The 12816-nt window shown below is 34.7% G+C and overlaps 1 protein-coding gene across 1 annotated transcript in view; it reads right to left on the minus strand.

The window, feature by feature from the left end:
- The window catches only part of LOC113236548, a 98609-nt gene that overhangs the window by 35192 nt on the left and 50601 nt on the right, over positions 1-12816 (minus strand). The window contains exon 14 of the mRNA XM_026472677.1: positions 6333-6511. Within this exon, the coding sequence (XP_026328462.1) occupies positions 6333-6511 (179 nt within the window). The remainder of the gene's footprint in view (positions 1-6332; positions 6512-12816) is intronic.

Genomic DNA, 12816 nt, shown 5'->3' on the forward strand with positions numbered 1-12816 from the left:
TGCTTTGAGAAACTATCTGTAAGTAGTGTTAAGAGTGATTCTTATCTTTTTCTCAAGTAGCCCTACTAGAATGCTACAAGACCATTTGTAGAATGTAGAAAGTTTTTATTTAGTATTGTAGACAGTTTTTACATAATTTATAGTGTATGATAGTTTTCTTAGTAATGCTATTTTAACACCAAAATACTTAAACATAGGACGCAAATCTCTTAATACTAATAGATTTCAAGTTTAATGGCAACAATAAAATATAAAGTTTCAAAATTGCAACATGGCGAAATTAGATATAATATTTCTGACTTTTTCGCGCAATGTTTAATCGGTTAGAAAGCGCAAATTGACGTGCGACTTTAAATACATTGTGAAAAGTGATGTAAAACGTGCCATAAAAGTAATGCGCTCGCAAAATTTTAAATATTTATGTATAAAATATAAACTTAATAAAAATACAGTTAACGATTTTCGGTTTTAAATATTTATAGAAAGCTTACATATATAAAATAACTCACAAAACAAACCATTTCCAAGAAGTTCTAGGCTTCTTCAAGCTAATTTCAACTTAAATTTACTTTTTAAAAAGAAAAGAAATTTTTCTCGGCTACTTCATAGTCATTCTTTAAAAATAAAAATGGCGATGAGAATTTAAAGCTTTTTTCAAAACATAGTCAGACACCATTTTGTCTATAGCTTTATCTGTAGAAAAACTTTAGAATACGAAAAGATTGTTTTTACTTGCTTTAGTCTTGTTGATCTTGTAGAAGAATATTCCTCCTATGAGGTTTTATGATTGTCTACAAAACGCGATGTTTCTAAGCGATTTTTTCTTTTGACAGTATTACAAAACCTTTATAAAGTTATAAGAACCTTTATAAGAAATAGTGAGCGTATTATGCAATAAAAAACTTTTCAAAACACTAGGGCAAAAAACAATTGAAAAAATCTAATTTGTCGCAAAAATACGTTATTCTGTATAATTATATGGAATGTGTTATAATATGACTAGAAAGGTGGATAAATTTCCTGGCATTTAAATATAAGGAATATTTTAATGACGTACCTAAGTTATGATGGAAGAAATAAAAATTTCATAACAAAATTGAGGTTATTTTTTCACGCCAACCACATTTCCCACAATGATTTAACTGTATTCTATTGATAGACGGCACAATACACATACACAACATTGAAGTACAGTAGTTTACGCGCTCATTTCAATTGTTTTTATCATTTCACAACACGGAATTACTTTATTTATTTGTCAACAAACAAATGCCGGCCATGACCGGCCTGAGGCGAATTACGACTATTGTATCCAGGGTTGCCAATTTGTAGGGAATTCCCCAAATTGTGGGAAGTTTCAACTTGATTGGGGATTTTGTGGGGATTGGCGCTTTGTGAGGAAAATGTGGTGATTCTAACATTTTATCATTTTGTTTACTCTATCAATTGCTGATGCATCGCTAGTTTGATCGTTATTGTTAGAAACAATGTGATAGACTATAACGATGTGTTATTCACCATCGCATATCCCTCGTATTATTAACAAGCAGCTTAAATAGAAATATTATTAGAGCACTTGGTTCTGAATTGTAAAATTACCAGTCGGTGCGTGTTGAGTTCGCGATTCTTTCTCCCGCTTAGGACGGTCTCCGGTATAAAGCAAAACGAAATCAGCTATTAATAAACAAAGCCGAGCAGTTGGTACTTCCACACCACAACTTACCGCTCGTCAACTTTAAATATTACATATAGGTCGAAAGTCATTGATTGTTTCTAACGTTAACATAGTGTCACCAAATGCACAACAAATAATCCATTTACTTAATTTTGTAACGCAAAGAAAAATGATTTTTTGTTCAGACTGATTACAGATTAATGTTGAATCTAATTAATATTATAATTAACATAAGTGCCTCCGTGGCGAGCGGTTATCAAGCCGGACTGCTATGCAGAGGTCCCAGGTTCAATTCCCGGGTCGGGAGAAATATTTGTATGGCCTACATTTTTTTCTCTCGTGAGTTTGGATGTAATTTGCGGTTGTCTACGTGTGTGCCCATAGCACCCGCGACACAGGGTTTCCCTAGTGCGGGACTATGTTGAGTGTGTACGTTATTATTATTATTAATATTAAAATAAATAAACGATTTAAGGTCATCTAATTTTATAATTAGTTCTACTTTTTACATTCTGTTTACATTCACAGCAAACGTAATAGATTATTACATTTTGAGTTTCTTAATTCTTTATTATATTTTTAAGCGATGTATTTCTAATAAATAATGAAAATTCGAGATGTGGGGAATTTGTGGGGAATATGAACTTTGCTCTCCCCAAATTTGGGGATTTTAACAGTGATTTTTGGGGATTTTGAACAATTGGCATGGGCAACGCTGATTGTATCGAATGATGTGACTTAATATCCAAGGTTCACCCCCTCCACCAGGTCTTTTAATATTTTTTACTTTATCCATCTTGCATGAACTCTTACAACGTCCAATAGAGTAAAAACCCTAATTGTAATATTTTTTAAAATGAAATCTACTGAACACGCGCTATAACGTGTTTGTCAATAAGTACAAACACTACAGAATGTCTATAAATTAAATATATCTAGAATAAACTTAAGAACACTAGTTTTTAGAGTATTAATAGACTTTACTGGATGTGTATAGAACAATTTTACTAAAAATAATCAGTTGTTCTATAGATGAACTTAAAATAAGGACTATAAGAGTAAATCTTAAGAGAGATTACACTTAATTAAGTTGTTTGGTATAAGAAGGTGTTAAAATTTTGACTTGAGTGAAATAAGTCTATAAGAACAATTTCTTTTTAGTAAAACCATTTATAGAGAACTATTATCTAAATCTATACCATATTAAGACTGTTTATATATATATCAGTTTTAAGGCTTATAAAGTGTGCTCCTTGGGAACGCGCAAAGGAACATAAACTTTATCTACTACAAGATAAGATTACGTTCTTTATCCATTAAATTAAAAGGAAATGTAACAATCGACGTCGCGCGTTCTTTGCAAAATGCAGTTTATTGTAGAACATATTTTGTACTAAATAAAGAATAAATTTATACGAATGCTAAATAACAAAACAGTAAGTCAGTAGCAGTAGAGTACCTTTTGAAGAGAGAGTTCGTCCAGGGAAGACTGCCACCTTACCTATTTGTGCCGTCAAACCGTTATGTGAGCATTACTGCTTTCCGGTTTTAAAGGGTGCTGGTGAAATTACAGGCACATGGCACTTGTCAACCTATGTCTGAATAGGGAGTCTCTTTGTATAACTAGGTACCTATCTATTGTCTATTTCATGTTTATGCGTTTAATAAAAAACAAAGAATGTTTAAACGTTTTTTATCAATCAAATGATTTTTTAAAAAGAAGAAAGTATTTTTTATGAACATTTATCTAAGCAAATTTTACACATATATACAATACTATATATTCCGACAAAAACTGTAAAAACAGATTGCCAAAGTTGTACATCACGTAAAAATACGAGACTAAACATGGCCGATGCAGATATAACCATTTTTGTGCAAATGTAATTTTAAGGTTAATTTTAAATTGAATTGAATAGATATTTACGATACTTGTAATTTTTTATAACGCCTACAAATGTAATCTTGTCGGTACGCATTATAGTGAAAGGATTTTATCTTATTAGTATTTCTCATTTACGTTTTAAAGATTACTTAATTTTGGACCATTACTTTAATTACTTAAATTTAAAGCTATTTCATTTTACCGGCATCGACTGCTGTTTCCTTATCGATTTATTAGTCTGTCTTGATTAGATTGTATAAATTTTGTCTGGCACCGACTGCCATTGGATGTGAGTACACATTAAATAACTGCCTTCAAAATCAACGAAGTAGTTATAATATAACCTAATATTGAAATAAAATTTTAAACGAAATATTTTCTCATTTGTAATAAAAATTATTAAAACCGAAATTGTTAATTATACGTATATTTTATTATCTCAAAAACATTTATTTCATGCATAAACCAATAGTCTTGTTTTTTTTCCGTAGTGGCATACAAAGTGTATTGTGCGGTTGGTGAAATTGAACAGGTACATGGAACTTGCTGTCAACTTATGTCCCAAGGTGATAGGCGCAGTGGCAGTGTCCCTGAGATCTTAGTGATTTAAAGTACTGAGTGGCACTGCAACTGTATGTACGGACAACGGCACATCAGACTACACATTTTTGTCCGAAAATCACCTCCATTGCAACGGAACAAGATACGTCAATGTGTAGCTTCATGTGTTGGCGTGTGTACAAGCGTGTCGCTCACCCTTACTTAGATCATAAAAAAAAAGGAAAGTCGAGTGGCGCCGCTAGGCTCAACTTTTAATCGGTAGCTTATGTCGACGTTTTTTATTAAAAAATATATCATATTACTACGTCTTAAGTTCGCGCTACGCAGCCGGAAGTCGGTCAGTCAATAGTCGCTACCTTTCAAAGAAGCTAAGATACTCACTACATGGCCCATGGCAGCAAGCTGCCCACGACAGGCTGCGATGCGCAGCTAAATTCTTTTTGCATTTAAGGAAATGTATATTTCTCTGCAGAGTGTGTCGCTTGTTGAATCTTTTTTTTCATTTTATGTTTAAAGAAATGTAACCTAATCTTGTAGAAGATTTATATTGCATTGCTCGTTTTAATGCGTGCATTGCGTTGCGCCAGTTTGAGACAAACCTTAACTTGAAAAAGTAAAAGTTCTTTGCCTAAAAATTTTTAAATTATAAACATATACAACAGGGAGAAACTGTGATTGATGTCTGATGGAACAATTTATCTCCTAGTTTCAACAAAACACTGTTACTGAAAGCTCGAAAAATACATTACTTGAATATTAATTACAAACTCACGCTATCAAGAGCAAATTGTGAGAACGAACTGACAACCAATTTGTTATAAAATGTTCTACTGCAAAATATTTTTTAACTTACCGTAGCAAACGAATGTGCAAATATGTAATTCATTTCTTTTTTAAATTTCTTTGCATTGGCATTCTAGTTTTATGGCAGAAATCATTAAGGATTTTTAATGGTTGTAAGTTTAAGTATTATTTAAAACATATGAAATACCGAAATTTACGAGTGTTTTTAATCATTTCATCTCATACAGGATATATCACGGAGAGTATACGATGGAATTTAATGATTTAATTCCATCTTCCCCTTTCCATCATCCGCGGACCGGACGTAAGCTGGGGTTCCACCCCTTATGTTATGGGTATTCCAAGGATTCGCACGAAGTGTAACGCTTTCATAAATGTGTCGTTCATCATAAAAGTGGATTATCTCCTTATAATGAAATTTTGAAATAACGATCTTCTTGCAAATTAACGAGTAAGTAGGAAAAAATACAAATGTTCATTCAGTGTTTTTAATTTTTCATTGTTTAATACAAATCGAAGATATAATAATTTGTTTATAATGAAAGATATGATGAAATATGATACCATTTCGGTGAAAATATGTTTTCTTTTAAATATAGACTTACCATTTTTACAATGAAAGACTCAAATGTGAAACGGCTATGAAGTGGAATTCCCTGTCTGCAGACTTTTTCCTTGAACGCTACAACTTCTTCTTTGTCAAGCAGAGAGTGAACAAGTATTATTGTATTATTTACGTGTGAATACTCCATCGTTGATGTCGTCACTTTCCAACAGGTGACATGGAGGTCAAATACGCACTTGTTTCTTTCATAAAAAATCTCATGGAAAGAGGTTACATCGTCTTTATCGGGATAGAGATATTGCGTATAAATCTACACATATCTTCTTGTCCTCCTAATGACAGTAAGTATTTCTTGACTGTAAGAGTAGGTACTCATATTTAAAAAAAAAATTTGGTATAATATAACTAAAATTTCCGAAAAACATTCCCAAATAAATCTCCAATTTTTTATCAACATTTTGTATGGGAAAATATATAAGTTCTACACCATTTATAAATCTACGCTACGCAAATTAGCCAGCCGCGTTTGCGAATGTACGAGTAATTAGTTAGAAGCATGTTGTTCAATAAGCCTAACACAATGCTCTGTACACATATCTAACTAGAACAAAGGTAACGCCGGCCTTTCGTGCCGAAATAAACGCAAACTAATTGTGTAGGCTGTTTTTTTATTATGTACTATCTTTAACTTGGAACTTTTGCAATTATCGTTACAGGTGGTGGTAGAATTTCAATGAAATTGTTGTAAAAAAGAAAACTACGAGTTGTTTTTTATTGCACGTACGTTATCGTTTGAACACGTGTTTGTTAAACCACTGTAATTACTTGATACCATTACTAACCTTTGAATGTATGTACTTTTGAATTGGACATGACATGCCACAACTGAGGATCACCAGCAGATGGAGCAAGCACTAAATGTTGGCCTGAAGGTGCCAGTTGCAGCAACCTTGCTCCTGCGCCTGGGCTTGATCCTCCTACGGAAACCACGCGGACCGTCGATGCTATTGGTGGTTGAAGCCTGAAAATAACACAATTTTTATTCAAATGTCGAGTATCCCTTACCATTTGCTTGAATGACATATTACACACAGGAAAATATCATGAGAAAACCTCAAGTTCGGACCGATTTATAAAAAAATCTCTTTGAAAACATGTTAAGTTCCCAACCAATACTTATTTAGCTAAAGTGGCAGACTTTGGTCTAAGCCTTTTTCTCAGAGAATCTTTTCCGAAAAAGCTATCAGGCATCAAGTGTTCCCTTATGTATACTTTGTGAAATATTCTCTTCAAGTTTAACATTCCGGTAAGCCCTAAAGTATTATTTATATGAATATAAATATGGGCCATTGAGTCAATGTGTCAATAGGTCACATTAACCTCGAGAAGACGCAGCTCTTCTCAATTCCACTTTATTTAGATAATTTTAAAGTTGATAAAAACCAAAAACAAAGACCTGCAACAAGCACGTAGAAAAATTCGTAAGGTCCCCTGGTTCGTTCCGTACGTTTGCTCAGCTGGGATAGATAGATCAGATACGGTATTCTGAAGGCTCTGGTTCGAATTCAGCCAGATCAAAGGAATATTTCTTAGTGTTCGATCTTTGTAATTAGTAATAATAATAATAATACAATAATAATTCATATATTTGTGAAAATAGGTTACATAGAAGCTGACATGTACAAAATAAGTAGGTTTTGTTTCACTGTGTCCGGCAAACATTAGGTATACAAATATTGAAAGTATATTATACATTAACTCACATGCACTTCAACAGACTAAACCAGATGCAACATGTTTCTTTTTCAATAATAATACATGGGCGTGCATACTTGGGTTTAATAAGTCGGTCATAATATAATTGAATCCAATTTCACAATAAAATAATTGAATATCATAGTAGTAAAACATCCTAATAATCAATAAATTTAAAATTACATATTATATTATTTTTAATATACGTGTTGGCGTGCACTAAAGGAGCTTCTCCGCATGACGTGCCAACCCTTTGCCGCTGTACGTCTGGCGCACCCTGGTCCAGTGTTTCCTAAACATTGTTCTGCCATGGCCCGGTAATTTTTATACTTCTACTTTGTGACCCGCTCAACACTTTTAAACCCAAGCTGGTTACATTAAGTAAAATAACACACATTTATTGTTAGTAAAAATGTTTTACTAATATTATTTCGATATAGCCTATTTAGTGCGAAATATGGAGCTGCTGCTTATTTTTTACTAAAGAATCCAAGTTCGCGGAAAATGACGAAAGTTTTATATCCTGATGTCTGGTTCCACTTCAACACGGCGGGAATGTTGTGACCCGGTATTTTATTTTGATGGCCCGGTATCGGGTCGCGACCCACCAAATAGGAAACGCTGCCTTAGGCTACAATCGGCGAGTACATTACGCCGCGCCAATTGGTAAATCCTTTCACCACGATGGCAAGCATTATAGAGTATGCCATCGATACGACAAGAACATATTTACATACGACGACCTCCTTGATCTAGTTGCTTGCATACCGGTTTTCATCGTGTAGTTATCTCTGAGGTACCGGTTCGAACCCCAGCCGGGTCAATGTTGAAAGTAATTTTCTATGTTGTCTCGGATTTGGGTGTTTACAGTACCGTCGTTGTTTTCGTCTTTCGACACATAAGTGCTTTAGTTAAGAGTTAGTCCAAGGAAGTACTGCTACCTTACATATTTCTGCCGCCAAGCAATAATGTGAGCATTATTGTGTTTCGGTTTTGAAGGGTAAGGGTGCTGGTGAAATTACAGGCACATGGGACTTGTCAACTTATGTCTCAGGGTGACGGGCGCCGTGGTAGTGCCTCTCAGATCTTTGCAATTTAAAGCTCTGAGTAGCACTGTAACTGTTACGGATAGGCGTGTAGGTTACCATCACGCGCGCGACTTGTTCGTCCCGTCACTTGATGTTATAAAAAATAATACTTACTTTAGGAAACAAGGCACGTGAGGTTGTCTAATATTTCAAATTTAATTTGTTGTAGTTTTTATTGAGATTTTTTTGTAAAATAACTCAGTGGAGTCAAAACTAGCGAGTTTTGTTATGATTATGACTACAAAAATCGAACACAGAAAGAATATGCAGATGGTTAGAGCAGTGCAGCATTAACGAGGGTTCAAGTCGGGTCGACGAAATCTTTCTATGTTTTCGATTTTAGCATTCATAATCATTATTCTAAAGGTGCCAATAAGTTTTAATCTACGAATATTGTACTAGTGTTAGCAATAAACTCGAAAGCACTATGGTGCAACACAACACCAATAGCATATGTAATTTAGAATCCCATTCTATTCATAATTATATTGAACCGTCCAACCAATAGTTTTAAAATCGTGTTAATCAATAAATCATGAATGTTTTTAAGGTTTAATTTAGTCCAATTTTAAGCATCAACAAAATAATTGATATTGATTTGACGGGCTCGTTTCGACAAATTACAATTTTCAGTTTCAAACAATTATCAAATAATAGTCGAACTCGATAAAGCATTTTATTTGTAACCTCTATTAAGACTAAAGCCACCAGTGCCTACACAATGTATGCCATATAAAGTCTCACAAAAAATAAGGATATGAATAATCGTGTTGTGAAGGTAATAAAACAATTATTTTCTAATATTTATGCTGAGATATTATTTAACTCGCCTTGTTACACACGGCGACTGTTACAGCATAGACCCTAAAAGTCACCTTTTAGGGTCGTATTCTAGAACTCTACTCAATGCTCAAGTCAGGATTGCACTGGAAACACAAGCACTAGAAATACGACCCTAACAGCAGGGACTTGAATATGATTTCGAGTGCTTTAAACCATACTCAAATCCTGACTTGAGCATTGAGTAGAGTTCTAGAATATGACCCTTAGTTAGTGAGGTGCGGTGCGGCATGCGGGGCGGGGGCGGCAAACGGTGCGTACTCCCAATAGCGTTAGCGGCGGCAATTGCAGTGGACGTATTTTGACATGGCGTTGTCTAAAGTGGCGCTCCTTTGTATCGAAAGAAATTCATACTTGAAACATCATATTTAAATACGAGGGAAGCAGTGCACGAAATGAATAAAGAGCGGTATAAATATGGCGGATTTCATAACTTGTACGAAGAATACTGAAGATATATATATAAGATAGCATTAATTTCTTCACACAATCTTTTAATAACGGTTTTGTTTAAATTTATGCTGATGATATCTTGACATCTGTAGCTGATTTAAAATTTCAGAAATAAACGCTCCTCGTGTTCATTTTCCGCTCCAAAGTCGTCTAAAATATTTTATTCCACAATATCGGTGAGTGTGTCACTCCACCGCGATGCATCGGCGCTGTCTAGACCGCTCTGGCCTCTGGGTCGTGTCATTTCCCTCGTTCGCCCTTACATTTGTTTCAGCCGGGCCATTCCCCGCGCGCCACTGCACTGTTAAAAACCGCTCGGCGAAAATCGCGCGCGATGCCTCGTGGCGTGCTTCACACGTTTTAATACATTTGTTCTTGCCGCTCGCCACACTGCTCTAAGCTACCGCTCAAAGTGGCACAGTCGTGGGCAACTACTTAGCAGCGCGTCTGCAGCGATTCATTCGCGATGTAATCACTAATCGTCTACTTGTAAAAGTTTAAAAGACTTAAGCAGCGACACAATCGCGATGCATACCCGATGAGATCGCAATGCAAACAGACAAAAAAGAATATGTTCTTAATTCCAGTGTAAGTTCTTTTTTGTATGCATGTTACGGGATAACTCCGGCTAAATTTGTGAACCGATTTTGATGATTACTTTTTGTTAGAAAGAGACTGCGTGGTCCCATTTACATTTGTTTTTTTTATAAATGATTTAACATTGTGTTGAATCATTTATATTTGAGGAACGCATTTATCATTATGATGGAATCATGCGTTTCTCAAATATAATTGCAAAAGCGCGTTTGTAACACTGCCAAAAATCGCCGTGTGTAATCGCTCTTAGCCTGTAACAACGATCAGACTAGAAATGTAAAATAATAAAATGAAAGTCCAAGTTAAATTAAGGAGTTAAAGATTGATTGGTGCGATTAGTCAGCTAATTAACACAAATACCAACCGACCGATACGGATCGGATTCATTCTGATTCTACGTGAGCTATTTATTCACCTTTGTTACGTTTGTTTTATTTCACCCCAAGAGATTGCTTTTCTTATTGTATTTCCCCTCAAAATGGATGCTGGACTCGCTGATTTCAAATCTTTTCCTTTTTATACGAAAAAAGGAAGATATAGAGGGCTAAATAAATACATGTTACGGTTGAGCCTTACAAAGAAGAAAAATAAACACTGGTTACGTCTTTTTTTTGTCGTGAAATAAATGTGCATTAGGATTGTTTTATGTTTTCATAAAGTAGTTAATTAATATCTACATTACACGGTAACATAAAACAAGGTAAGAAACGTGTTAAGTGAACTGTAATCTAAGGATTGACACACAAATTTCAGTGATGCTATTGGCAACGTAATAGCTTTCAAAAAACCTATGAAATGTACCTATATATTTAGTTTGCTGTCAATTAGTAGAAAAAAGGTGGGACCACAACAATAAGTATGTAATAACACTAAATTTTATGTATATTTTATTTTTGTTAAGCGTTTTATCGTAATGTTTAAAATTTAAGGTATATTTTGTTTTTAGTTATAGTTGACATCTTCTTCGTTCCTCGGTTACTACAGAACATCAGCGTTGGGCTGTTTTGCATGCATAGCTGACAATTAATGCTGAGTGATAACCGTTTTGAATCTTAATGGTTAGTATTAAGATTTACTTTATGTTAGTCTTAAGAAAATTAGACCAAATGAATACTATCTTCGTTCTTTCTTTCTGCTTTCAAGCTCTCGTTGGTCTTACACCATTAATAAATTAGAACATTGCTAAGCCTTCTTCGACATTGAAGTCTAAAAGTAGCTCTTAATTACCTAACTACAATCTACGTATGTATTCCCTATTATACCTTTGGGTCATTGCAATTATCCGCACCAGGTGCGGTTTCGTCCGGACCGTCCTCGAAACTAGCCGCAAAATTCAATAGAACGGAACAATAGAATTAGTATCGAACCCTCTTATTTGCAGTTCCCACGTGATTCGACTTGATTTCCTTCTTTTCAGATACGTTTGGATTTGTTTAGGTTTACTTTTGACAAGGGTAAGCCAATAAAATGGACTAATCAAAGGATTAAGGGAACAATTGAGGTTTCAAAATATTTCTACATCGAGGGCGCCTTATAGGTATATTAAACGCTTGTAGAAGCACTGCAGTGGCGCGTTTGTGGCGTAGCACCTGCGTCACTACTAATTTTCGTACAATATTATCTAGTCTGCAAAAGTTTCGTGGATACAAGCAATCGGTAACTACAATTCGCTAACAACTGCTTACACTAAAACTACAACTAGGGAAGTACATAACATTCCTTAACGCTAAGTGCAACAGGTTAATTACTGGCAAACAACGCATGCTATAATTGCAAACAAGTAATGAAGTATATTAAGATTAAATAGTTACTACGTCTAATTTTTGAACAATACAAAAGAAAAAACGAAAACGAAAAAATACTACTTATTTAACAATTTGCTGAGAACAAGCGCGCGGAATTTGCCAAGTGCCATTCAGATGAGAGTTCAGGCCAAAGTCCACGAACCTACTTCAACGTGCAGGTTTCGTCACGAAGTTGTCCTTCACCGAAAAGCTCATGATAAATTTCAAATTAAATTTCGCACATAAAGGCCGAGAAACTCAGAGGTGCGAGCCCGGATTCAAATGCACGACCCTCTGCTTGAGAGACAGCAGGTCAAGCCATTAGGCTAGCACGGCTTCTTTATTACTACTTACTAATTACTTAAGTAATCGAAGCCAAGTGTAGCAACACTATGATAGAGTATATCAAAATCACCTTCTCTATAGTAATGGGGAAGGTTATTTTTAAGTACTCTATCCAAAATTAAGACAAGATGAAAACAAATTTTACAACTATTTCAGAATGTCGATTGACACTTTTTTAAGTTAATTAATAAATTAAAAGCAAAAAAATTATAATATATGCAAAAAAAAAAAAACATATATCCCCGTAAGAATGTCAATTACTACTATTGATTCTCGGAGTTCATATCAACGCTTGAAGTTGAAGTCTTAACTGCATGCAGTTGAGTTTTGACAGCATGTAGTTATGTGTGAAGTCGTTATCAACTTCATGGAGTCGAAGTCCCGGCTGCATAAAGTTTATTTCCACTTCATGCAAAGAAATCTGTTAAACATTCAGACCTATTCCTGGATTTCCCCATGCTACA

The sequence above is a fragment of the Hyposmocoma kahamanoa genome, unplaced genomic scaffold, assembly GCF_003589595.1.
Source record: "Hyposmocoma kahamanoa isolate Upper Pololo Valley unplaced genomic scaffold, ASM358959v1 92, whole genome shotgun sequence".
Taxonomy (NCBI): domain Eukaryota; kingdom Metazoa; phylum Arthropoda; class Insecta; order Lepidoptera; family Cosmopterigidae; genus Hyposmocoma; species Hyposmocoma kahamanoa.